Source organism: Vanacampus margaritifer, chromosome 12 (genome assembly GCF_051991255.1).
Source record: "Vanacampus margaritifer isolate UIUO_Vmar chromosome 12, RoL_Vmar_1.0, whole genome shotgun sequence".
Classification (NCBI taxonomy): domain Eukaryota; kingdom Metazoa; phylum Chordata; class Actinopteri; order Syngnathiformes; family Syngnathidae; genus Vanacampus; species Vanacampus margaritifer.
The window spans coordinates 10279823-10306338 of NC_135443.1; the positions used below are offsets into that span (position 1 = coordinate 10279823).

Here is a 26516-nt window from a genome sequence, read left to right on the forward strand (position 1 = left end):
CTTGTCGATTGCTGTGGCTTGAACATGTTTAGTGTCAGTCAATTACCATACCATGTGATTAATTTTCTCTCCAACACCCCCCTCCCCCCAACCGCTTCATTTTGGATGTTTTTTTTTTGTGGTTTATACTTGAGAAATAATGGTATATTTTAAATGGTGGCAGGTGTGTGCGTGTGTACTCCTATTTAACATGGGTTTGAATGTGATTGGTTCATTCTGAACACAGCCAAATCCCAATGGACTATATGCCACGGAGGAGGCGGGACTTCCGACTTCCGGGTTTTCACTTATCAACTTTGTTTCCGTTTCCGGTTTGCGACGTGTGGGCCGCGTCCCAGTACTTGCGCTTCCGCCCCTCGGTTGCGCGTTCCCGTCGATGGGTACGAGGCTGCGAGTGTGTAGTGTCTGTCTCAGTGTCTGTCTCAGTGTCCGAAGCATTTCAGATAGCCGAGACGCCCTCGCGGTTGGGGGGCGCAGGGGTGCGGGTGCGAGTGTTGGAACGCGGCCAGCAGTGGCCGGAAATGGCGCTGATGTGTAGAACCCGGAAGTTGGAAGTCTGTGGCATCTACCCCATTATGAGAAGCTGTACAAACTATAAAAATATATACTGTATATATTTTTATAAATTTTGTTTTTTTTTTTCTCGCACTGTATGCTCATTTAGCCATTTTAGTAGTTATGCGCTTTTGCTTTTGCTAAAGTAGCAGTACTATTACTTAAGTACAATTTTTTACTATACCCTACCCACCTCTGTTAATGCGCCTAACCAGGAGGAACTGGGCGACAAGGAATACATTAACACATTTAATAAAATGAAAAACAGAATGTTGTAATGGTTGGTCTCTGGGCTGGCTGTTAAACGGTTAACTGAAATTTACCTACCCTACCATTTATCAGTGCCACATTTAACTGTGTACTCAATGCAAATCAAACATGATATACGTTAACAAACAGTCACTACTATTACTTGGAGCTTCTTATTTAACCCTTTTTGAGGCATTTGCGCCACCATGTGTTAGACCCAAGGCATTACAGTTCAAAACAGAAAGACTTTTGAAATATGACTTCTACAGGATACGCAATTTTTTTGTGTGTTTGTCAACTATGACCTAAGAAATACAAGATGTCAAATATTGAAGTAAATGTACATAAATACTTCACAGAAAAACTGTTTGAGCCAGTAGGTGATGTGCACATGTGTGCAAAAGTCAGTAAAGTACCACATCTGCCTCAATATGTGCCTGGAATCCACATGGTATAAATGGGATTTTATCAGAGAATTTAAGGTTTCGTACCTGTTAGCTGGTGGGATGGGTGCTCGAAGAGAAGCTTTTGTGGAGTCCCCCAGAAGACTAAAAATCTCCTCAAGCTCATTCAAATCCTTTTTTGCAAGTTCCTCCTCATTTATTTCTCCCAACCACCTAAAAGCAGCGGCAGAGTGTTTGAACAAATAAATCAATAGTTTATATACACTTTATTTGTGTGTTAAAGAAGTAACAAACTGTGAGTCAAATTGCTTACGGTGGTAGTCTGCACAAATCATAATACTGTCATACATCAAGATAATTGGTTAAGAATGTATCAATTGAAAATTGGTAACTTTAATTGACATCAAAACATAAATTAAAATGTGAAGTCAACATTTTGATTGCCATAGTTAACGCTCCAAAACACTTTAAAAAAAAAAGCACTTAAACAAGAAATGCATTTTAAATACTGGCACCGGCAGTACAGTATTACAAAAATACAGGACAGTATATCAAAGTTCCTTACCTTTTAAATTGTAGCATTTTGTAAATGACAGTTAAAGTAGTAGACTGACGACTTTTTTTAAGGAGGATTTCTCTTTTTGACAGGTTGTGCCACACCTAAGGCAAGAGGGCTGTGGTTACAATTGGCAATGCTTTCTAAGATATGCTATAAATCAGATTGCAACGTAAGAACGTGTGTATGTGTGTGTGTGTGTGTGTGTGTGTCCATTACTTTCCTGCCAGGATCAATATTATGTGGCTTACTATTCTGTAATAAATACTTCCACAAACAAGGGTCATTGATTGCAGATGTGGTTGGTTTTCACACTTTTTTTTTCATGTTGCAATGTTTCAAAATTGAGTGGTGCATACACCAATGGGTGTCTAGCACACCACCGCCTTGGATGAACAAAATCTGAATCAACAAAAGGTTGATATGGGCCAATCTATTGCTATACAGACATGGGTAAAATTATTGGTACCCCTATGTTAGCAAAATAAATGGATTATGCACTAGATGCAACTTTTTTCACACCTCGCTTACAACATATTTCTGGTTAGATTGTCAAAGGTTAGGATTTTTTTGTTGTTGTCATATTGTGGTTTATGAATGTCTACTGAACATATTCAGGTAACTTTGTAAATAATACATAAATAAATAAATAAATAAATGTAAGCACTAATTTTTCAGTAACAAGCTGTGCCAAATAGATACTATGTCCGTATTAGGGGTTGCCTCTGTAAGCATTCTCTGCATGGTAAACTCACTCAATAGGTCAATTTGCAGGCACAAAGTAGCTGTAGGATTCGTATCCTGTGTTGCCTCAAGCCAACTTGAAACGTTGACAATTTAACTGTAGTGTCCAACCATTCAATTGCACGCCTTGGAGCAAGCCTTTTTGTCTTGCGTAACCAAAGAATGGCACTGGTAAATAAATTAGTCATTGAACTTTACTTATTTGTTAAGACAAGTGATGGACCTTGTTGAATATCGGTGTCTGAGAGGTCGGTCGGTGTCTGTTCTGTGCAAAGGGTCAGAGCAGATGCAATCCATGTTTTGCAGCTTACAAGAAGGACACCTGACGAATCCTGACAGTGTTCAAAGTGTTGATATTTTAAGTCAAATGTATTTGCCTATTCATTGTTTGCTGCCAACTGATGTGAAAATGTCTTTTGAAATTGCTGATAAATATTCTGAAAACAACATTCCACATGACTCAGCATATTTTTTTTACCCAAAATGTATTTTGTCACAGTTTGGCCTTTAGGGCACAGGTTTATAAAAACATATTTTTTTAATTGACTTATTTTTGTGTATGTGTGTCCCCAATAACCAGGATATTTAAGGATTTTTTTTCAGTGAATTTCTTTTGGCAAATAACTGGTTAACTGTTTTGTGCGCAAATGCTTTTAAATATTGTACTTTTAAGTATGTGAAGCCCATTGAGGTACTGTACCTTGTGTATGAAATGCGCTTTATAGATATAGCTGCCTTGCCTTGTTGATTTTTTTTTTTTTTAATGCCAAACTGGATGTTGAAAAGCCACAAAACTTTTTGATATGTGTCCTATGGACAGCCAAGACAAAACTGGAACTTTTAGTAGGCAAGAGGCATCAGCTCTACAAAATTGAAGCATACCAAGAAAAGAACACTGTATGTGAATCCTGTCAAATTTAGAGGAGGCTCTGTTATGTTCTGGCTCTACTTTGCTACATCCGACACAAGGTGTCTTGAATCAGTACAAGTTACACTGAAATCTCAATATTATCAAGGTATTCCAGAGAGAAATGTGTTACCCAGTGCCAAAAAGCTTGGCCTCAGTCGCGAGTCATGGGTTTTACAACAGAATAATGACCCAAACCACAGCTAAAAACACCCATGAGTGGCAAAGAACAAATCATTGGACTATTTTGAAGTAACCCTCTATGAGGCCTGACCTAAATCCTATTGAATATCTGTGGAAGGAGCTGAAACATTCCATCTGAAGAATGCACCCTTCAAACCTGAGACAACTGGAGCGGTACTTTGCTCATGAAGAGTGGGCCAAAAATACCTGCTGAGAAGTGCAGAAGTCTCACTGAAAGTATCCAGTTTTTTTTTAATAATGCGTCGAACCAAAATTCTGAAGATATATATGTCTTTGATTGGTTCCTTTTTATTATGTTTCTAAAAATTTTATATTTTTTCCATTTTTCTTTCAACAGAGGTACCAATAATTTAAGAAAAACTTGTTTTAATGCTTATATTTATGATTCACTATTTTCAGTTCCGAAAAATAAATTTTGACAAAAATAGTTAATCAAATTTAAATATGTTTTGTCTTACAAAGCTGTTTTTCCATATAGTTTGTATTGTTAATTTTTGTTGTGGAGACATATTGCTTACCTGTAAACGAAAGACATTTGAGTAAAGATGTGGACAGTGTTTTCTGATGAATTCCTCTGAAAGTCTGGCATAAATTGCAGCATCATCTGTTTTCCCAGCATCCAAAAGAGAGTCAATTAGGTACCTGAACAGAAGCACACAGGAATGGACATTATTGGAAAAGTGTTTGCAAGTCCAAAACACAGTGTATCCATATGTGATTAACAAATAACATTAAACAATTTATTTGTCTTCTATTGTCAGTTTTCTCTTCACGGTAGTTGTATTGTTCTGCTTCATGATTTCAGATGAACATGAAATTTAGTCATACAGTATAACCGACTGAAATACAAAAACATGTCATCTACACCGTCTATCCTGTCAGCAAATGTGAATCTAATTAAAATTCACTCACATCGCACCGCAATGTACACGCATTGTACATTGTGCCTGGTGACCAAAAACTAAATTAGCATTTGAACCTGCGGTGTTTTCATGAACATGAGACAGCTTACATCAGGGCACTTCCTCCCTCTATTAGATGAAAAGCAAGCCAATTAATTGGGGAGCCACAAAGCTGTTGCAGCACACGGAATGCTGCTTAATTAGCTCTGTATAGCATCCCTATGAATGCAGAATGAGCATAAGAGTGCAATGGGGTGCCACTTGCATCATGAGTTCTGCCCTCCAGCTGTGGTCCTTGTCTGACACCAGTTCCAGACTTTTGACCACCTGCCTGAGGGAGGATATGAGGTGACAGCACCGCCCTGGCTGCAGGAGAGGACGCACCGTCTGGAGATACAGTACTGAGGCATTGAACACAAGGTAGTGAGATCTGCCAGAAGCAAACCACAAGCACAACAAAGAAGAATGCATTTATTAAAATATTCCCTACACACACATATACACATATATATATATAATCTTCTTGGTACAATGCTATTCAGAACTTGAGTCTGAAAGCCCAAGTAAAGTGAAAAGCAAAACAGTAGAATTGAAACTATTTGTCTAATGAGCCATAGTAGAGAAATGATTTGATGTGTAAAAAGTAAATATGTGTTAATTCTAAATAGACTACTTTAGTGCTACTAATTTATCCACCAGAGAGTATATTGTGTACTTGTCTGGGCTGGGTTTAACATCCATATACCCTTAGGTGCTAATTGAGGGTTTGCTCATTTGACCCTTTTCTTGACACATCTCGCGTTTATTAGCAAAGAGGAATTGTTGACATCCAAACATCTTTTACAGTGAAACACCAGGAATATATATCAAAGACCTCCACACAGCCGTTTGAATTAAAACAACATGGTACAGATGAGCCAAATGTGAATAAGTGGTCATGGCAAGTAAGTAGGTATCATTTAATTATTCATTGTTTGCCATTCAAACATTCATGTAGTGGAAAATCAGACTTAACTACACACACCCATGGACTGCATTGTACACTTTCTACAGACGGTATCGTTTATTGTGGATAACTTACCTGGTGTCTCGCTTTGAAATCTCCATTGCTTTAAGAAAATATTGTACATTCTCTTTAAAGTCTCCCTAAAACAAAACAAAAACACACAATAAATGAGGTCAAATGAGAACTCATCACACCAAAAATACTGTATAATGATTCAACTGAAATCTCCCGAAATGCCATTTAGTTGCTTGTGCCTAATTTACTGTACTCACCATGCTCCCTGTGGGCGGGGGAACCTTCAACTGGCTCTGACAGAGCAAGGCTCGACATAGATATTGATCAGATGGTGGATTGCCATCGAAGAACTTCTTTAGACAGGCTGCCGTTATCTCCAAACAACCCAGCTAAAACAAAAAAACAAAATTATTGTTTACATATATTTATCAGTTTTCTAATAAACATGCACCTGAAATGTGAATCTGCAGGCACATTCAAGTCAAGACAAGTCTCTACCTCCAAAGCTACTTCTGCACAGGAGATGTACATATGTTGGTCAAAGCTGAGTGTCCCTCCTGAGTCAGCTTCTGTCATCTCTTCCAATTCATTGAAGGCTGACTGCAAAGCTCCGGTGTCTGTACACAAAACAAAACTGTGCAATACAATTTCCATAATGTACTTCAACAGTAACTGAGCCTGCAGGATCACACACCTTGTTTCTTCTTGGCCTTGGCCAAGTACTGGAGGACATCCAGGTCCATTTTCGCGTCTGCTTGCAGAGGATGCACAAAAACAGCAGAAATAAACCGACTCTCAAACTGAAGAAACAAGTATTTTCTCTGTTCTCTCAATAACTACTTGTGACTTTATTTACCACAACAAAGAATATATATGAGGCTATTGAACTTGAAATGACGTCCATTAACGACTTTTCCAAGCTAATTTAATGACTTGAAAGACACCTGCTCGCGTCACTTCTTTACCATTTATCCTTTCGTTGCTTAGTCAACATTTAAAAAAAATAGCACACTGCGATTTTAGTGAATGTTACGAAAACGACTTCGTCTAACTAGTTAGTTCACCACACGTAAAATATTTAAATACCTGTGTAGTAGAATTAAAGCAGGAAAATCTTCTGCTAGGAGTTTTTCCTCAGTTTTGCGTCGATGGCTAGTCTGTGTGTGTTGCTTAGCAACAGAGTCGCAATGTTTTCCCTACGGTAAGCAAAGAGAGACAAAAATATGTCAAATTCCTCAATTGAAATATTATTATTTTACTTTCGTTCTTTCTTTCTTACTATTCATCTATCCATCTATCTATCTATCTATCTATCTATCTATCTATCAAGCTGGCTAGTGATACTGTAGTTCTGCCTGGAGACAAATTAATAAATAATTATATTAATTTTACCGAATGTGTAGAGATTGTTAAGATTTTGGAATACGATTTAAAAATGTGATATGGCCTATGTGAAATAAAAAGCTATATCCTAAAGGTTATGTTACGGGGAAGCGTTTCAAGGGCTATGCTGGATTGATGGCATTTGATGTGCCTAGATTAAAAAGTAGAAGTAAGTATGTCAGTGGAGGTTTTTAGAACAAATTAATTATGGCGTACGCATTCAATTTAGCTCAATATTTTATGAAGAGATGATGCAATTGTTATCGTCGTGAATTACTTCAAACATAGGATCTTATCTAATCTGTACACAGCAATTTCCACCTCACTGTTTTTTAATTGGTAATAAATTTAGGCGTACTGCAAGTTCCTTTTCCTTGGCAACCAGTGAATCCTCCTGAGTCTGAAATTTTGTGTATAATTGTCAATATTGGTGGATGTTAATGGTCTCAGTAATATCAATTATGAGCAGGGCTGGTTCTAGCTTGGAAAAACAATTAGCCGCTCAGTCCGCCCCACACAGATGGTCCGAAATCATGATGATTAGGCTTTTTAAAATGGAAAAATATGTGTTCCCATCACTCATTATGGCGCAAGCATACACCTGTTCTGCAGCATAATTGATCAATATCTACACTACAAAGAAGCTAAATGGGCTTCAGCATAGCGACACAGCAAAGCCTCACTGATATATTTAAGAATCAAATTTAGGATTTAAGGTTTGTTGTACCACTTAGAAAAATATCATTTAGATTTAGCAATCGTATATTAAAAGCCGGGGTCTTAAGTTTTGACCATTTCTGTTTGTAAACAAACAATTCAAAACAGACTCCTCCCATGGCTGAACCCCAACTCTTCTGTCTGCGCCTGCCTTCAGCGACACGCCCCCCGCTCTGTGATTGGCTGAAGGGGTAAACACTTTCCATCCCAAAACGTCCCTCTTATGGCAAAACACAACAAAATGGCAAAATACAGTCTGGGGTGGGGGTGTTGGTTGATGACAAAAAAACACCACCACACATTAACAGAAGCCCAGAGGTGTTGATTGAGAAGGATTTCATGTGTATATGTTATATAATGTAATATGTTTATCATTTAGATTAAACTTTTATTTCTAAATGTACATTTAACATTTAGTCGATTTGGTACATTTCTCAGATCAGAATTGAAAATTGCAAAACAATATGTGCATTTCTCAAAACAATCTTTACAAATAGCAAAACAATCATAGTTCCCATGCAAAAATATGTTTTATTTCTCAAAATCTTTGGTAACCTACATTGCTCAGATATTTGTGTTACTGAACATGTCGGTTCCATCAGGACAAGTCTTTGTATCATTGTGTAAGGATAACACAGACAAATTGTTTAGTCATGTTGTCAATATAACAGTGTACTCTAATGGCGTATTAAGGCATAGGAGGAGAAAATTGGTTTCTTATTGCTTGATTTAACATATTATGACAACTTGTTCAGCCATTTTGCATGTAAAGATGTATATGATGAACTATAAAATGTTGTGGAGTGTGAGACAATTCAACAGAAATGAGAAACTGCTTCTTTTTTTTATGTGCACAAGTGACACAATAATGTGAAGATTGAAAAAATAGTTTTGAGAACATAAACTCTGATCTGAGAAATCTACCAAAGCGACTGAGAAAGACAAAAATATTTGGATGTAATTATTTAAAATGGCAAATGCTGTTATAAATGTGCAGAAAAGTGATTCTCAAAATTCACATCAGTTTTTATGCTGGAAGATAAATGACAAAATGTTCCTTTTATTTTCAGCGTGCATGGACTGGTTTACAAATGGTGCCTCATAAAGCACAAGACGAATGACTTATACAGACAAAGCAAGACGTCTGGAAAACAAACAAATAACAACCAAGATAGAAAACAAATACAAATAATGCACCATTTCATATGCTACTAATACTCATTAATTACTTCCCCGATATAAACTGAAGCAAGCCGCCAGGAACCTGCTGCTACTGTGTTTCACTGCAGGGGTTCTCATTGTTATTATGCATTTTAATTAGCAGAACAAAACTGTAATTTATACCACTCTGAAGCAATTATAGTAGCAATTAACGCTGAAATGTAGCTATGAATCTGTTACGTGGGGGGAAAAATATATATATATAAAAAAAAAAGAGCGTGCTGGTACGATAAGAGCTTTGCATACAAGATGGATTTCTACAGTGTTTTTCCACAGTGTTACTAAATATAATTCAATGGGCCTGGTTTAGAAAAGAAACAAATATGTTTCTTTTATAAGCATTGCAAATTAACTACATATATCCAATGTGCAGAACTCATCCATAATGTAGCAATGTAGAAAGCAAGTCAAATAACCACTTTTGCATTATCTGACCCCTATGGTGGGTTCACTTTCCCCATCACTTAAATGTCTAAATGTATTAAATTCTATATTCCTACCCTATGATAGTGAATCAGCGGGATCAGCTAAATCATTGATTACCTGCCAAGCCCTCATTAATAAATGAATGGTTTGTACACATGCAAGAATGGTATCAGCCAAATAGTAATTACAGTACATCGTCTTCTTCTATCTCATATAGAGCATATAGTCCTTGTCTTCATACAGGCAAGTCATATTATGTGTCTAAGAAAAACAAAATGCTCTTCTCTCTGACTCTAGCCAAAACAACATCTATTGTCAATTCATGATTCATAAGAACAAATACTCTGCAAAAGCAGAACATGCTTAAAAGCAATACTTAAAACAACATTTAAAAAGAAAGTAGCTTTCAATGGGCTTTGCTATCGGGCTTCTCTCAACATTTGTTTAAAAATTGGTTATGTTGAACCATTCATCTATTTTGGGGGTGCGAATGTTGGGACGAGCCCTTTGTGTCGCAGAAAAAGGCGTGAGTGTGTGATTTACGGAAGTCGGAAGTCCGTGGCATCTAACCCCATTGAGGTCCACACGTATGAATATTGTGTCTTGTCTAAACTCTGCGACTAGAATCAGAAACAACACTCTGCTCGCCAATTCTTTCAGATTTTGTAAGATGAAGCTAAATCTTCAGTAGAGACAAAAGCCAAATTATTTAAAAAGAGAAGGGAATATCAAGAATAGTTCTATATTCAATGCCTGTCTCTTCCTAGGTGCTGGCTGACCTACTTTTGCCAATCATTCATCTTTTCATCCTTGCACCATGCGAAGTGGCCCAAGGATTTTATTGCTCAATATGAGAAATGTAACATTGTTTGTAATGATTTGTACACAGAATTTGTAGTAGCTATTAATTATGGATCAGACTCCAATTTATGAAACCTAATCTATATATATATATATATATATATATATATATATATATATATATATATATATATATATATATATGTGTGTGTGTATATATATCAATTTTTTTTTTTGGGGGGGGGTTGCTGGTCGGTGAAGCAGATTTGAGAGTTGAGTCAGGTTTGACAGGGCATTTGAAGTGAGTAGGATCGCAGGGTGCATGGGAAAGGAGGCAAGCTGGGAACAAGGAGTGAAATACAAGATTGGTATTGAAAAAATGTCTCAAGTAGGGTTGTCAGTTGAGTGCAATTTTCAATCAGAATTAATCACAAATTTGCTCACAATCGCATATCAAACCCTAAATGCTGAATTATATTATGAAACCTAAAAAATGCCCGCTCAAAGTGTATACTTTAGTCAGATGTTTACTGTTTTATTTAAAATCAATTGTGACGTAGAGGAAATTAAGGCAGAAACGTACAAATTCTGTCACTGTGCAGAGACTTGGACCGACCTGTAATTAATTGAACATGAATGATATTCGTTATGATGATCGATGTGCACTAACACAATGTCAGGCAGCAGAAGACGCGAGGCAGAGATTCACCCAGTGGGTGTCTGTTAAGTGGCTTATTGATGGCTGCCAGCAGGGCAACCATAGTGTGGCTAATCATAACTGATTTGCGGCCTTTCTGATGCTGAGAGAACAATTTTGGCGTGGTGGCATTGGAGTGTGTCAACACTGTCAATCAATACAAATGACAGTCCAAGCAATCTTAATGGAATCTTGACTTTATTATCATGCAGAAGCCATCTGAGTTTGTCAAATAGACCACACAATAATGCAACGTTGCTGTTTAATTTAACATATTCATTATCTTCTCTCCATACAATTGTTTATTTCATGGTGACTGATGACCAGTAAGGAATGTGATTAAAAATAAATCACTTACCATGGCAACAACAAATCGTTAGCATAGAAGATACATTTTAGATTCAGCGGAAGATATCCTACTTGTGAAAATGTTTTTAAACTGCACGAGAGAAAAGTGTTCATCAGAAACACTATGTACACTAATGCACAGCAATTTACTAATAGTAGCTTACTTCTTATATTTGTGTCTCGTATGTATTGATGCCGAAAGGACTTCAGAAATTCAGCCAGGCATGGTAAACAGTAAACAATGGACTGGTCAACAGTCAATCACAGGCTGCATATAGACAAATAACGATTCAAATTCACTTTCCGACCTTTTAGACAATTTAGATCAGTATTCAGTTAGCCTAACAAGCATGTTTTTGGAATGTCAGAGCAAGCCATTTGTACAGAGAGAAGATCTACGCAAGAACATGCAAACTTGACGTTAGCACTTAACGTGCTAACCACTGTGTTCCCCCATTGAAAATATAATAGTTATTTCAATAATTTCCCTAATTTGAGTACAATTTATGCATTGAATGTAGTACACCACATCATTTCATACTGTTTAAAAGGCTCATCTTAAGAGATGTGGAAACATGTCAGCTAGTGCTAAGTAGGCTTCCAGGGTGCCATCAAATCCAACATCCATGCCCGTTGGCAAACAAGCCAGCGGTATCCATCAGCTCCAATGACAGCGTAACCAGTTGGGCCCAATAGACATGAGCCATTTTGTACACATGCTCTGACTTTTCTGATGTTTTTTTTTTTTTTTTTTTTTTTAATTTTTCTGCTGATGCTTTACCCCATACTGCTGCAACACAGGAAATTGCCCTCTGGCGATCAACAAAGGATTATCTTATAAAACTGTCTATATAATTGTAACATGTCAGTTGCAAACGATCCGCTTCCTAGAGCTTGCTCTTTCAAGCGAATGATGGGAGCCTTGTTGGTTTTTCTCAACTATTATCCCATTTAAAACCAAGTTATGCGGCAGAATGTGTGTCCACACTAAGCAGAAGGGGAAAAGAGGAGGTTACAGGCACTCAAAGCTGCAGACACCCTACACAGTGGCCACAAAAACTGGAGCAAGGGAGAGACAAAAGTAGTGGCGTGCCAACTTGATGCCTCTCAATCTAAAAAAAAAAAATTGCAACGAGAGGAGGCTTCTGCTGCCCTACCTCTGGTGCTCCCTCTAAACACCCCTGGACAAGAGAGTGGGCTAAATTCAGCTATGCTCTAAAAACAGTTGGGTAAAAAATGGACCGATCCTCTACTTGGGTCGATTTGACCCAATTTTGAGTCAAGAAATGGGTCTTTCAGCGTAAAACAACTCATTAAATATTGGTCAGATCCTTTACTTGGGTAAAAACAAATTAGGTCATTTTGTATAAAACAACCCAGAAAATTGGTTCAAATTGACCCTTAAAGTGGATCGGTCCATTTTTGACCCATAATTGGGTTACTTTTGACCCAACTGTTTTTAGAGTGTAAGGTGTAAAAATAAAAGACAAAAAAATCTGGATTCAAATTTGCACATATTTTAAACAGATAGTTTGGGGGCATAGTGGAGACTTTGTAAAACTTTAATTTCATATGGAGCAGGCTACACAAACAACCTGCCTTAGACATATACATACTCGTCAACCATTACTTCAGTTAGAGGAGAAAACACAAGCAAGAGAACCCGCTGTGAACAAACGTGCGAGAGGCATGAGAACTAAATCCGAATCCGAATCATCTTTATTGTCCAAGTTTGTAAATACACACAAGGAATTTGTCTTCTCAGTCAAAAGTTCAACCTGTCCAAGAAACATGAAAAATAAAAAGGACCAACAGAGGGAGACAGAACGGGAAACCTGGCGGTTTGGTAATTAATGCCCTGAATTTCTTAGATAGGAAAAAGGAAAACATGAGGAAGGAAGAAAATTGCGGCATTGTCACATAATCTGCTTGACAAATTTATACTTATATATATTTATACAAAACAAAATTAACAAAAAAGCAAAGAGAAAATATACATTGTAGATTGTAGGTGCTTCTACAATAGTTTAACAATATGCAAAAATAATACACCTTTTTTTATTTTGGATTAAAGTTGATTTTTGTGTAGCACTCTGACAATGTGAATTAATAAAGTAAAACAAATAAATAATGCATATTTGAAATACGTAATGTATTTATTTAGTCATTCATTTTAAATATAATTTAAGAATAAATTAATTCAAGCAACACAAAATTGAGAAGCCACTTGGGAGCCAAAAGAGACGAAATTCCCTTCACTGCTACTACCTACTACTATCAAACATTCTTCATCAGCTTTATATTCAATATTCCCCGACCTTCTTAATACTTTGTTTAAGGAATGTGTATTCCTGACCAAATGGTAATAAGAATATCTGCTTGAATCCAAGACAAATTTTAACGTTAACACTAATGAGAAGCCATACCAACTTGTTTTTCAAAAGTCGATCACAAAACTTTGCCAAATAGCAAGCACATTAGTCTCATCAATGCGATCGATTGACCTAACAATATCCCCTCTCACAGTCCTTACTGGACTGTTTCTCTTAGTTATATTGTCAAGAAATGCCAGATTAATCAATTTGTTATATGATTAAAAACCCTGCATATATGACAAAAGTTATAAGTTAACCTTTGGCGCATAATAGAGACACTGTTTTTCGCAAATTGCGAATATGTTACGATACAACACAATGTTCAAGCACTCAATCTGCACATGATTTACTGTGCATAAATACAACACAACAGTAACTAATCTCTAAAATGTGCAATAAATAATTTGTGCAAATATTTTTACCACTAATTATGAGCATGAAACAGCGGGGGGAAAATTATTCTGCGACAAGAACTAAACTTCCACATCTAGCTACATACTGTATAATTAAAAGAAAAAGTTCCTTCACATTACTGAAAGAGTTAATTGCTTGAAACTATTTGAACTACGCCGCTGGATAAGGTAGGGTTTATAATTTATCCGCGGGTTCAATATCAGATCAGTGGCTGTTTGTAGTCGGGGTCAAGCTACTGTAAAGAGAAGTGTCATTCATGTGAAAGTAATTACACCCAATTCAATGTAGGCTTTTCCTCCCCTCTAGTCTGTTTAAAATTCATTTCAAGTTACATATTATGTATAAATGTGTGGATGGTTGGATATATATATATATATATATATATATATATATATATATATATATATATATATATACATATACATATTTAGAAACAGATAGCTCACAAATGTTACACAGTTCTTGGTTCTTTGATGGTTTGATGGATGGACACTCAAAAGACCCAAACTAGAGTAAATTTTACATAATATAAAAGTTTTTTTTAAAACACTGTGTGCACTAAGGGCCATATCCTCGCTTTCACACGCAAGTCCTGTTTTATGTGCATAAGCTTGCCTACTTTTGATCAATGTTTTCTCCATTCCAGACTTCTGAGACACCCACTACGTGTAAGCTGGTAATGAATGCAAAAACACCAAAGAAGTGTGATTCACTGATAGCAAAGACTGGCTTCAAATCATGGAAATGTGGATTTTTTTTTTTTTTTTTTTAGAATTGCAAATGTTTTTGAAATCCTTGAGAACGATACAGCACACATTTGATTTGAAAATACTCAACTTTAAACTATCAGAGCTGCCACCTGTCTACTTTCTTCAGTCCTCTGTGTCCCACTTCTTCTTAGCTAACCTGTTTTGATTGTCCATATTCTGTTATGGAAATTGCTGAACACTTAGTCGTTACACCCACAACACTGATTGTACCGGATATCCCCCCCCCCCCCCCCCCAAAAAAAAAAGAAAAATCATGGGTCACATTACCCAAACATGTTGAAAATCAGCAAAAAAAAAAAAAAAACTAATTACAAATGCGTTGTCATTCATCAGTTATGTTCCAGTAAAGTAGGACTCACACATGCGCAGTGAAAGCTAGTGACTTCTCCAATGTTTGCTGAAAGCTAATGACTTGAGGCGGCTAACCCCGATTGCTACTAACCCCAATAGGTTCCTGTCAGTGGAAGAGAGCAAGGACAGTGACACAAAGTCAAGCATTATCACAAAATTATTATATCCAGTAATGCACCTAACATCAAACAAACCTAACATAGACGAATGGACGCTCCAATTAATTCTGTTCTCGCAAAATGACTCACCATTTCTTTGTTGAATGTTGAACAGCGAGAGGTTCTTCGTGCATTTTTGCTGATTACATTTTTTGACTTTTATTGTATTAGTATATTTGTATGTTTGTTCTTTTTTTTTTTTTTTTTAAATCTTCTTATGTCTAACTGTTTTAACATATTGCATATTGTTTTTTATGTGTTTGTATTGTATTTGTTTGTTTTTGCTTGAAAGGTGCTATATAAATAAAATTATTATTCTTATTATTATTATTATCAAATGGTACTAGGAAATTATGCTCTAATTTTAATGACGTGTGCAATTTTAAGTGCTGAAAATGCCAATGTGAAAAACTACACTTACTTACTTACTGGCTGGGCTGAATACTTCTTACTCTTGAGTTTCCCACCAAAAGATAGAACTTTTGGATTCATTTGAAAAAGGATGAAATTGCCATACAGATGTCACATACAAGTACAAGTACATAGTACAAGCTATGCATGCCTACATTCTCCATCTACCCGATAATCCAAGCTATTCTGGGTATATGTGGGCATATGTGGATAAAACAAGGAAAGGCAACAAAAGCGAGAAAGAACAAGATAGGAAGACATGAATGAGCCAACGGTCGGAAGAAAACATGTTTACAGGAAGGCACGAGAGATAAGGATGTTGCAGGAAATGAACAGAGCAAGAAAGAAGAATATATGAAAGAATTTTATGGTGTGTTGCTTTTCAAATGGGTTGCACTGCAGCCTTTAAGGAGCACCTCCCCAAATGATCATATCCTTTCCTCTAGTTCAAAGTCATCCTTACAGCGAGCATGTAAAACCCAAGAGGCACGGGGACACATTATTAAAACATGTTTCATTTATTTATTTATCTATTCATGTGAGTATGTTTTGCATCCTTCTCCCGTGTGCTCAAGGTGCTGGTGTCAGCAAACACTCAGCACAGTTTAATATGAGCATGCCAGAAAAAGAATAAAAGAGGAAAGCTCAGGTAGAATGAAAAGGGAGTGCGGCTTTCGATGACATCTCTCAAGGAGGCTGCAAATAATTTTCAGCTGCTCGTGGGCTCCCTCCTGGAAAAGTATCTGTCCATTGAAGGTACATGCTGGTTGCCGTGACACTATCGGTGTTTTGATAGTACGGAAGTACTTGACATCTTGGTTGCATTAGGAGCTTTTATTCATTATTTTATTCATTTCCTTTGGTCTCTTGAGGTCTCCCTAATTTGTTGGAGTTTAGATGTTTCTGGGGTTGGTGAAAGATTCTGGTTGGTAACCCGGTGGTGATGTCTGGTCGGTGCTGGATTTCACTTTTCTTTGATCCTTCCTCGGGTCTCCTGACAACCTCACGACTAGCTGGATTGTGAAGTATTCGGTTTAGGTGAACGGTATGGGATTTTTAATAGGTTTTAGGTGAATTAATGAGTACACACTCACGCACATATGGACACACACACCTGTGCATGCACATAAAAAAAAGGAAAAAAGAGAGAGAGAGTAATGATGATGACATGTCGAATCGGTAAGAATGAAAAATACTGAGCTCTCTCTGGAAAAAATTTTTTATTCAGCTATCACGCTGACATATTACAATGGTCTGCATTCAAATAATCATAATAATGATTTGCATAAATAAGGTAGTAGCGAATCCCTTGACAGTTCAGGTATAGCCTATTTATTGCAACCTAGTTTAACAGTGTGTAGAAGTAAATTATAGATAAGTGCATGATTTCTGAAGCTCTGTGTCATGACTGGGAAGATCTGGCTTTGGTTGAGGATCCCGATTGGTCCTGAGTAGATTCCTGCCCTTTCGCAGGCTGACCAATCCAGGCCCTCAGCCACTTGTGCCTGGCCCCAGCTGTGATTAGTTACCCTAATTGGTGTGGGTGTATTTAATTCCCGGGTGGTGATCAGTTCCTTGTGGGATCATTGCCGCTTGTCACGGTCACCCCCGGAGTTCTGTCTGTCATTTAGATTTTTGTACCTTTTCAGTTCCTTGTTTATTTTAATACTAACCAGTACCCTGGTTAGTGTTTGTTTGTAAAATAAAGCACGCCAGTCTCGCCTGCACTCCTGCTGTGGTTCTCCTGCCTCCCTGCATTTTGGGTCCTCCACTCCACACGCCGACAGACACCATGCCGCTCCGTGACCACACCGTGACAGAATGATCCCACCAGGAACTGATCACCACCCGGGAATTAAATACACTCACACCAATTAGGGTAACTAATCACAGCTGGGGCCAGGCACAAGTGGCTGAGGGCCCGGATTGGTCAGCCTGCGAAAGGGCAGGAATCAACTCAGGACCAATCGGGATCCTCAACCAAAGCCAGATCTTCCCAGACATGACACAGAGCTTCAGAAATCATGCACTTATCTATAATTTACTTATACACACTGTTAAACTAGGTTGCAATAAATAGGCTATACCTGAACTGTCAAGGGATTCGCTACTACCTTATTTATGCAAATCATTATTATGATTATTTGAATGCAGACCATTGTAATATGTCAGCGTGATAGCTGAATAAAAACTTCTTTTTTTTCTAGAGAGAGCTCAGTATTTTTCATTCGGTAATCTTACCGATTCGACATGTCATCATCATTACTCTCTCTCTCTTTTTTCCTTTTTTTTGAGTATGTGCATGCACAGGTGTGTGTGTCCATATGTGCGTGAGTGTGTACTCATTAATTCACCTAAAACCTATTAAAAATCCCATACCGTTCACCTAAACCGAATACTTCACAATCCAGCTAGTCGTGAGGTTGTCAGGAGACCCGAGGAAGGATCAAAGAAAAGAAAGAAAAGTCCTCAACCAAAGCCAGATCTTCCCAGACATGACACTCTGCACAGATCAGGAAAGAAGGCAAGGTCACCCTTCAAATCAATTGAACCTTTTCTAAACAGATTAATTGTTTTACCATGACCATTATAGCAGATGAAACGTTGCATAATGCATGACCATGTCAATATGGTGGCAAGCCCTTTTTTGCTCTGTGGTTACATGCTAAATAACCGGAGAGGACAGAGGCCCTCTTCAATGCTCGGGTGATGATTTGACCTTTGCCACTCATCACAAAGATGCTTGGGGAAGAAAAAGGTAATCATCTCATCATATCCAGCAGATTGCAAAACATCCCTGGGAAAATAGGTGAATGGGTTTGATTTCAGCGTGTGCCTTAAACAAATGTAAATGTTGGCATACAGTGCACATAAAGCATGAATAAAATATGCACATACTGCTATGACCTGAGGTAAAAAGCTGCAGATGAATGAGGGCTCAGGTGCATGCGGTGACGTTCCTCAGCAGAATTATAACGGCAGGGAACAGAAGGGGCACATTCATCATGACTGGGCTTGCTGATAGAGGAAGAAGTTGAGAGCTGGATGGCCTTCAAGTGGTCACTGGTCCCAGATTCTGTCATGCATAAACAAGTAGAAGGGGGCACTGTGGGAACTTCAAGGATGTTTAGAAGTTTCATCCACTAAGTTTCTATACAGTTTGTCCTCATTAGTGTAGCAGGTGAGCTGGAGGATCTCCCACTTGACTTTGGGGTGAAAGGCTGACACCCGGGACTGGTCAACAGCCAATTATTGGGCACATGTGGGTTGAAAGTGTAGATAAGGTGTGAATACGACAAAAACAAAAAAAAATGCTGAGTGGGCATCTAAAACATTAACTCTGCAGGGGTACTTTTTGGTTTCCCTTGTCTCTGTGTGTGTATGTGTTTTCATCCATCCATCCATTTCCTTAACCGCTTTTCCTCACAAGGGTCGCGGGGGTGCTGGAGCCTATCCCAGCTGGCTTCGGGCAATAGGCGGGGTACACCCTGAACTGGTTGCCAGCCAATCGCAGGGCACACAGAGACGAACAACCATACTCACAATCACACCTATGGACAATTTGGAGTGTTCAATTAACCTGCCATGCATGTCTTTGGAATGTGGGAGGAAACCGGAGTACCCGGAGAAAACCCACGCAAGCATGGGGAGAACATGCAAACTACACGCAGGAAGGCCGAAGCCCGGATTTATGTGTTTTCACGTCACAAGATAATAAACATAATCGCAAAACGGAAAACTATGATTGAAACTAGGCATGTTTAATATCACCTTTTTTTCCAGACTAATACCAGTACGAGTACTCAACCTTTGAATATTCCGATGTCATTATCCGATACCACTAATACTTTTGATACATAACCCCCCTCCATAAGAAAAACAAAGAAATATAATTTTAAACAAAGATCTATGAATCCCAATATTTGATTTTTCCTGAAAATTGCAGGAAATGAATTGCCTGACACCGATACCTGGTATCAGTACTCACCCATCCTTGGTTAAAACCATAGAACAGTAAATTGGTTGTGCAAGGAGACTTCTCTGTCCAGGGTCAGTGCGATGTTTCTAATAAACAATAGAAAAACAAAGTTGCATTACATATTGGCAACCCACTTTTTACTATCACAATAAAATCAAAAGTATAAGAGCATGCAATTATTAAATGTTTGTCATCTGTTACATGCAATATTGTTAATATTTGTCATTAGGACACATATACCAGTATTTATTTATTGATTGATTGATAAAATAAGACACACCACATGATCTCTACTAAACACAGACTTTTTCATGGCAGAATTCACAGCATCATTTTACAGATGTTATGTTTCATATGTAGGCTATTTCATGTATGTGATGCTTGTTTACACAATCTTCTGTTTATATTGGACCCTGACACATCACAACGTAGCTCCAGGGATGAATAACAGGGAGGCTGGTCATATATTATAATTTAATAATATTATCAAGGGGAAAAAAAGGGAAACGTCTTCAGGGACATGAGGGTAGAGGGACGGGAAGGTTGTTGAACCTGGTTGTATAACGTCACTTTGGCAGCAATTTGGGTCTCATTCTTGGATAAGAAGTCTATTTAATTCCACATAAATAAATAAAAATCTTTAGGGGCGAAATCTCCCATTGAAATGAATGGCGGGCTACCAGGGGTCGAAATCCCCCATTGAAATGGATGGCGGGCTACCAGGGTTCGAAATTCTAAGTCTCTTACTTGCTGGCTGGTTCCGTGGCTGGCTAGTGATGGACTCTACTCTTTTGGTCAAGATCATCATCTTCTTCAAGATCACTGTCATGTGATCCTTATTATATAAGCTTCCTCTTCACCATTTTCAAAAACTTGCTTTCAAAAATATTAACTTTGAACAGTAAAAGATTTTGATCAACTGTGATATGGAACTACATAGCTATTTCTTTTTTATGTTCCACCCCTAATTTGCAGTGGGGATGGAATGTGAGAGAATATGGAATGGATTCCTTGGGCAAAATGCATACACTCGAATGTGAGAGCAGACTAGAGTAGATGCTTTATATATGCAGCATTGTTCGCAATCTTTACAAGAATGGTGGGGGGGGGGGGGGAAGAAAAACATACACAAATTGCGACAGCAAGCCCATGTCGAAAGAAAACAGAGTGAAATGAAAAGATAAGATTACACTTTCACCTAAAACTTTTATACCCTTGGGTCCAGTGGACACAAACACATTACGGTACACAGGGATATAAAATATAAATGTGTAGGTCTCCAGAAAAAAAATAAAAAGATAAAAAATAAAAATAAAATAAAATAAATAAAAAATAAATAAAACATAAAATAAAAATAAAAATAAAAATAAAAATAAAAATAAAAATAAAAATAAAAATAAAAATAAAAATAAAAATAAAAATAAAAACAAAAACAAAAATAAAAATAAAAATAAAAATAAAAATAAAAATAAAAATAAAAATAAAAATAAAAATAAAAATAAAAACAAAAACAAAAATAAAAATAAAAATAAAAATAAAAATAAAAATACAATAAATGTGTAGGTGTGCTATGCAATGTTCAGTCATTAAAAATAATATATGTTCTCACCAGAACCGTGAGCAAACATGAACATAAACAACATACAATTTAAGATTAATGCAAATTAGCCATCAAGTTGATACAATCTTTCCAGCAGTCCAGAATCTGCTCGGGATAAAATGACTAACTCAACAGTAATAGTAACAGAAGAAGAATCATCAAGTGAGCTGTGTGAATAAGCTATGAGGCGATTGGCCTCCTTCTTTCCATGTCATCATCACCATATTTGTCACACGTCATCAAAGATACAGGCGGGTAACCTGCACATTACTGTTTCAATGGGTTATTAACAGTGTTGAATTTAGATTTAAACATGCATGACAGTGAAGAATACTGCCTGTAAAGTTAATAGGCATTTTATGATTGTCAAATGGGTTATTTCAGTTTTAATTGATGACATTAGAAGTCACTTCTATTTAGTCCCACATTTCAATAGTTTTTAAATACATTTAGACTTATATTTGAGGTAATCTGATTGGTCAAGACGTTAAGTGAACCTAAAGTTTTAACTGGTGAGTTAAATTTCACTTCAGGTTATCATTTGGACAGATGTGAGGTCATCAACATTTGACAGCTTCTGCTTTGTCACCAATTGACATTGGAGCGGGGTTGCAAAAAAATAAAAAATAAAAGGTCCCTGACTGCAGATGAAAAGCTTTATGGCTGTCACATTGCTCAAACAAGCAATACAGTGTTGGCTACTCATTGCAGCTTCGTCAAAACAGGATCTGTGGCTTCAAGCAGAAGATTATGATCCTCAATAATAAAATTGGTTTGGACAAAGATAATTCCTGCTCCAAAGCATCCACTGAATTGATCTGCTGTTGATGCTGAGTTCCTGTGTAGCGTTCCGGATTGGCTTTGCGCAGATGCCTGCTCTAGGAGTTTTAGTGTTTTTAATCAGTGGTGGTATTAGCGGGCCTTTGACGGATAAATGTTGAGGAAGTGTTACGGTCATAAAGCTGGTGCGGAACTGCAGTCTTGGGATAGAAAAACTTTTTGCCATGTGACAGTTTTGTAACACTGCGCCAATGTCAGTTGGCAAGTGATGGGCAAAGGAATGATACTGTATGCTAACAAAAAACTGCATATCCTAAACATTCTGATACCACACATCTGCACAATGTCCGAATGACACCTACAATGAGAATTAAAATCTTGCCCTAAGAGGTGTAAATTTTAACAAAACTGTTATGATCTATTTATAATAGTAATTATTTGTTCTCTGTTGGTGCGGTTTTCAGTCCCCCCGGACCCCCGCTCCCCCGTTCCGTGTCTTGTGATGACCTATGAATGCCACTGCCCTCATTTTGAAGTAGATGTTAGTAACAATTTGGCATTATACAAATGCCATGTGTTAATGTCATAAACAAAGGTGAAGGTCAAGAAGGTAAATTATAATAATACTCATCTAAAAAAAAAAATAGTCTTCTGGAATACATCATTGCATCTGGGCATGTATCACATTTACATTTTTTTTTAATTGAGTTTACATCATAGCTTATCAAGAATAAACATAAGAAGAAAAATGATTTGTAAGAGTGAAGATGACCTGTAAAGTTGCTACCATATTCAAAGTAAAATGCTAAATTTACTTGTTGTGTGTGGCCAGTGTGCACTCATTTGACCTTTTGCAAGTGTGTCTCAAGGCAACTTATAATGCAAATGAGGTGCAGGGATGAAAATAAACCTCATTTCAATTACAAAATCCCAGTATTCCTTTTGACTGTATATCATCTTCAACTGTGCCTTTTCTTTTTATTCACGGCCAAATGTAGTAAGCCTTGTAGCACACTATAATGTAATGATTTCTTGAAAATGTAATAACGTCTGAAAATGTGATAACATTTGATACTGTAAAATGTAATACTGTAAAACCCAATAATTTCACCAATAATGTCAAAAAAAAACAGACTGATATTGTAGTATTATATTTACCGATAATGTAATAGCTTATTAAATTATTAATTACATCATCAGTTCTAATCGAGTGGGCACTTACTTTAATAAACTATCTGCAGAGTTGATTAAACACTAAATAAATAAACTCTGTGAAATAACTCCAACACTGACCTCCATTTAAATCAGTGTTAAAAACAAAGACCAACCTGAAAATGTAATAAATCCCCAATAAGGTCATCGGTAAAAAATATATTACAATATTAGTCAGGATTTGTATTACATTATTGGTGAAATTATTACATGATTGGTTTTTATTATTTTTTTTATTGGGTTTATCGGATTTTTACTACTTTTACAGGTGCTATTACATTTTGCTATAGGCCTATACATACACCTCTGCTGAAATAATATTTTCTCTTTCCCCCCTTTCACATTTCGGTCACAGGTCAGGGGTCAGCCACGGAGCAGCTTCCCGGGAGGTGGAAGCATATTCAACATCTTGCTTGTGAGCATGCTTCAAATGAAAGGCTGTTGGCCAACAAAGGGGCAATTGCGCAATCTCTCTCCCTGGTGGATGGTGGCACTGTGACACTTCAACACTTCCAGCACACGTTGAACTATTGGGGCATGTTGTTGTGTCATAGGTGCATCTTACTGAAAAAAAAAAGTGAGGAAAAAACCCCATTGCATCTTATTTGACATATTTTGCTGATTTTTCTCTCTTAAAGCAGACTGTTCTCAACGTGGCCGATTAGAAAGCATAATAGCCTGCAGGTGCTGCTTCCAAGCGTTAAATTTGCGCTGACAGGATTATTGTCACTTGATTTCTTCAAAGAACCAAAATAGATGACACAGCGTGCATGTTGGGTGCCGATATCCATTTCATTCAGGCTGCAATTATATTTCATTTAGCTGATGGGAATACTTGTGAATGCACGGAACTAATATTATTTCTTTCATGCGTGTCATTTGAGCTGGACAAGGAGGTGAAGAATCACATAAGCAAATGTGCCCCGAGTTTTTTTCTTTTCTTTCCCCCTTCTTCTCCCCACAATGACAAGGTAACGCAGTGTTCGTCATCGTGTCAGATTTTAGATGCTGTGTTTTGGAGATTCCACATCTGCTGGCGTGCTCGCGGCGTGCGTCATTGCGCAGAAGCGCGTCCAGCCCATAAGTGATATGGGAATCTGCTGACTGAGCACAACCGGTTGTTCTGCCGCTCTTACGTGAGCTCGGATCAGCTGGTTTGGTTCTTCAATAGAACTGACTCCACTGCAAGGACACAGACCAGAAGGGAGATCTCTTCCATTGCGGACAGTCAAGAATCAAGGATGCGATAAATGATGTGACATCAAAGCGATCGGCAATTTGAGGTACATTTCATCTTTTTAACTTGACCTTCCGTGTGCAAAACTGGTAGTAGCACTTTTTAAATGTGATTTTTCCTTTTACTTTTTTGAGGACGTTCTTTTTAGTCATGTCGGTGCGGTCTATTTTCGTGTGCGGCTTTTCTCTCCATGCAGGGCGCCGATGCGTAGAGCGTGCATTCATTTGAAGTCTGCAAAAGATTCGGAACTTTGAAGGATGGGAGCGATTGTTAAAACTTCCTTCTTATTTTTTCTAAATTAGCCCTGTGTAATCAGTTATCACATGCAGGCGTCTGCAGTTCATATAGGCGACATTCGTCCCCTCGTGTTGCGCTGTTTGTGCGTGCATGTGTGCGTCATCCTTAATTGGCTTGAATTATTTATCTCTGCATGTGCACTAGTGCATTGTATTTGAGTCGTAGTTGTTGGTGAGAATGTGAGGGTGTTAAAGGGCTTTGGATTAACCATGCATGGTTCTTGATCGTTTATTAATGGGACCAGTTGGAGAAGAAATAAAAATGCTCCATCTTTGAGACACTTAGAAAGCTAAATCAATCTTTAATTGGTACACAAAGGTGAAGGTCAGGGATGAATTGAACTGAGACTTTTAAGACGCTTAGTGCTGTTTAGCTGTGCAATGTATGGCTCTTAAATTGTGATTTTAACCGTAATATAAACATACGTGTTTGTTAGATTCACATGCTGTATAGCCTATAGGCTCAATGATATAAATATTTCTGGGATGATAAAATAACTCATAGTGCTTCTGATGTAATTCCACAATGCAAGGTCATACTGAAAATAACCCCGATATCCTATTAAAGCGTTTTGTTGCGTTTTTCAAAGGCTTCCTCTAATTTCACAAATGATTTGGAGGCTAACGCTCATATTGCCTTTTATCTTTGGAACAAACCCAGATTGCAAGGCATACTTAATTGGTGCAGCTTTTGTTCACTCATTGGTTCTAAACTGCCAGCTGCCAGCTTTTAGATCTCTCAATGCAGGCCAACCATCACAAACCGGGACTGGAGGGTAGAAGAATGTGATTTACATAAATAGAGTTATGTGGCAAATGGAAGTGTTATCATCAGAACTCCAGAGCTGTAAGTGCTGTTGCGTTTCTCTCTTTTAGATAGAGGCCCTTTGACAAATTAACACATTGTTGACCATATTTGAAGATAAGTTTTCAATGTATTAAAATGATATTATCAGGGGTGCCACTAATAGCGCTGTACTCAAGACCACATTATCCGAATGCGAACAGTCCTCGAACCATATCACACCCCATGTATCGATATACGGTATTACGTATCTCATTGACTTTTATTAATGCACACTCCTACACACAACTCAATGTTATACTATAAAGTTAAAAAGTTAACTAATTAAATTATCCCCAAAAATATTGCATTAATCGTGTATTAACGCAGATTAATCACACTATTAATTTTGACCGCAGATGACCCTTTAGCTTGGAAGCAGACGGTTACGTTAAAGGTAGCATAAGATGTGGTTGAGCTACACGCATTAAAGTAAAACATTTAATAAATGTTTGCATATGACATTCAGAATATTTGTTCATGTCTAGCTATAGGGGTCATATTTTTCCCCTTTTTAAATTATGCAAGTAAGAATTAAGAATAATTATATATATATAATAATCACATATAACAGGTGCTCTTTAAATTTGACGGGCAAAAATGTTGATAAAAAGCCTATTTAATTAACCGATTAATCAAAATGTGATTAATATGATTAAAAAAAATAACAGCTATATATATATATATATATATATATATATATATATATATATATATATATATATATATATATATATATATATATTTACATATGAATTAACTTCGTGCACCCGCATTTATTACTGTCAAAAACACAACATTCTAAAATAACTAACATTAAAGTGCTATGTTGTTAGCTTTTGATCTATGCAGACTGAGCTGTGATATCTAGTTTAGCTGGTGATTGTTGTGGTAGCTTCAATCAGGACATACCTGATACCTGCATGTCCTTAAATTTGTGCTTGGCATTTTGAT

At 37.2% G+C, this 26516-nt stretch overlaps 2 protein-coding genes across 6 annotated transcripts in view; one reads left to right on the forward strand and one right to left on the reverse strand.

Annotated features, from left to right (window-relative positions):
* The window catches only part of cfap46 (cilia and flagella associated protein 46), a 50898-nt gene extending 43536 nt beyond the window's left edge, over positions 1 to 7362 (reverse strand). Inside the window, exons 1-10 of one of the 2 annotated variants that reach the window (XM_077582488.1) lie at positions 7284 to 7362; positions 6629 to 6738; positions 6237 to 6293; positions 6041 to 6159; positions 5800 to 5931; positions 5603 to 5667; positions 4787 to 4951; positions 4138 to 4261; positions 1774 to 1868; positions 1296 to 1421 (exon numbers count right to left, since the gene is read on the reverse strand). In XM_077582488.1, coding sequence (XP_077438614.1) covers positions 1296 to 1421; positions 1774 to 1868; positions 4138 to 4261; positions 4787 to 4951; positions 5603 to 5667; positions 5800 to 5931; positions 6041 to 6159; positions 6237 to 6285 — 875 coding nt within the window. In that variant the 5' untranslated portion in view covers positions 6286 to 6293; positions 6629 to 6738; positions 7284 to 7362. Of the gene's footprint in view, positions 1 to 1295; positions 1422 to 1773; positions 1869 to 4137; positions 4262 to 4786; positions 4952 to 5602; positions 5668 to 5799; positions 5932 to 6040; positions 6160 to 6236; positions 6297 to 6628; positions 6739 to 7283 lie in introns of both variants that reach the window. The other variant, XM_077582487.1, reaches the window with a different exon arrangement.
* A 16826-nt stretch (positions 7363 to 24188) lies between these two features.
* Positions 24189 to 26516, forward strand: part of LOC144061833 (gamma-aminobutyric acid receptor subunit pi) — a 50838-nt gene continuing 48510 nt past the window's right edge. For 3 of the 4 annotated variants that reach the window (XM_077582687.1, XM_077582688.1, XM_077582686.1), the window contains exon 1: positions 24189 to 24468. The gene's annotated coding sequence lies outside the window, so the exon portion shown is untranslated. The remainder of the gene's footprint in view (positions 24469 to 26516) is intronic. The other variant, XM_077582689.1, reaches the window with a different exon arrangement.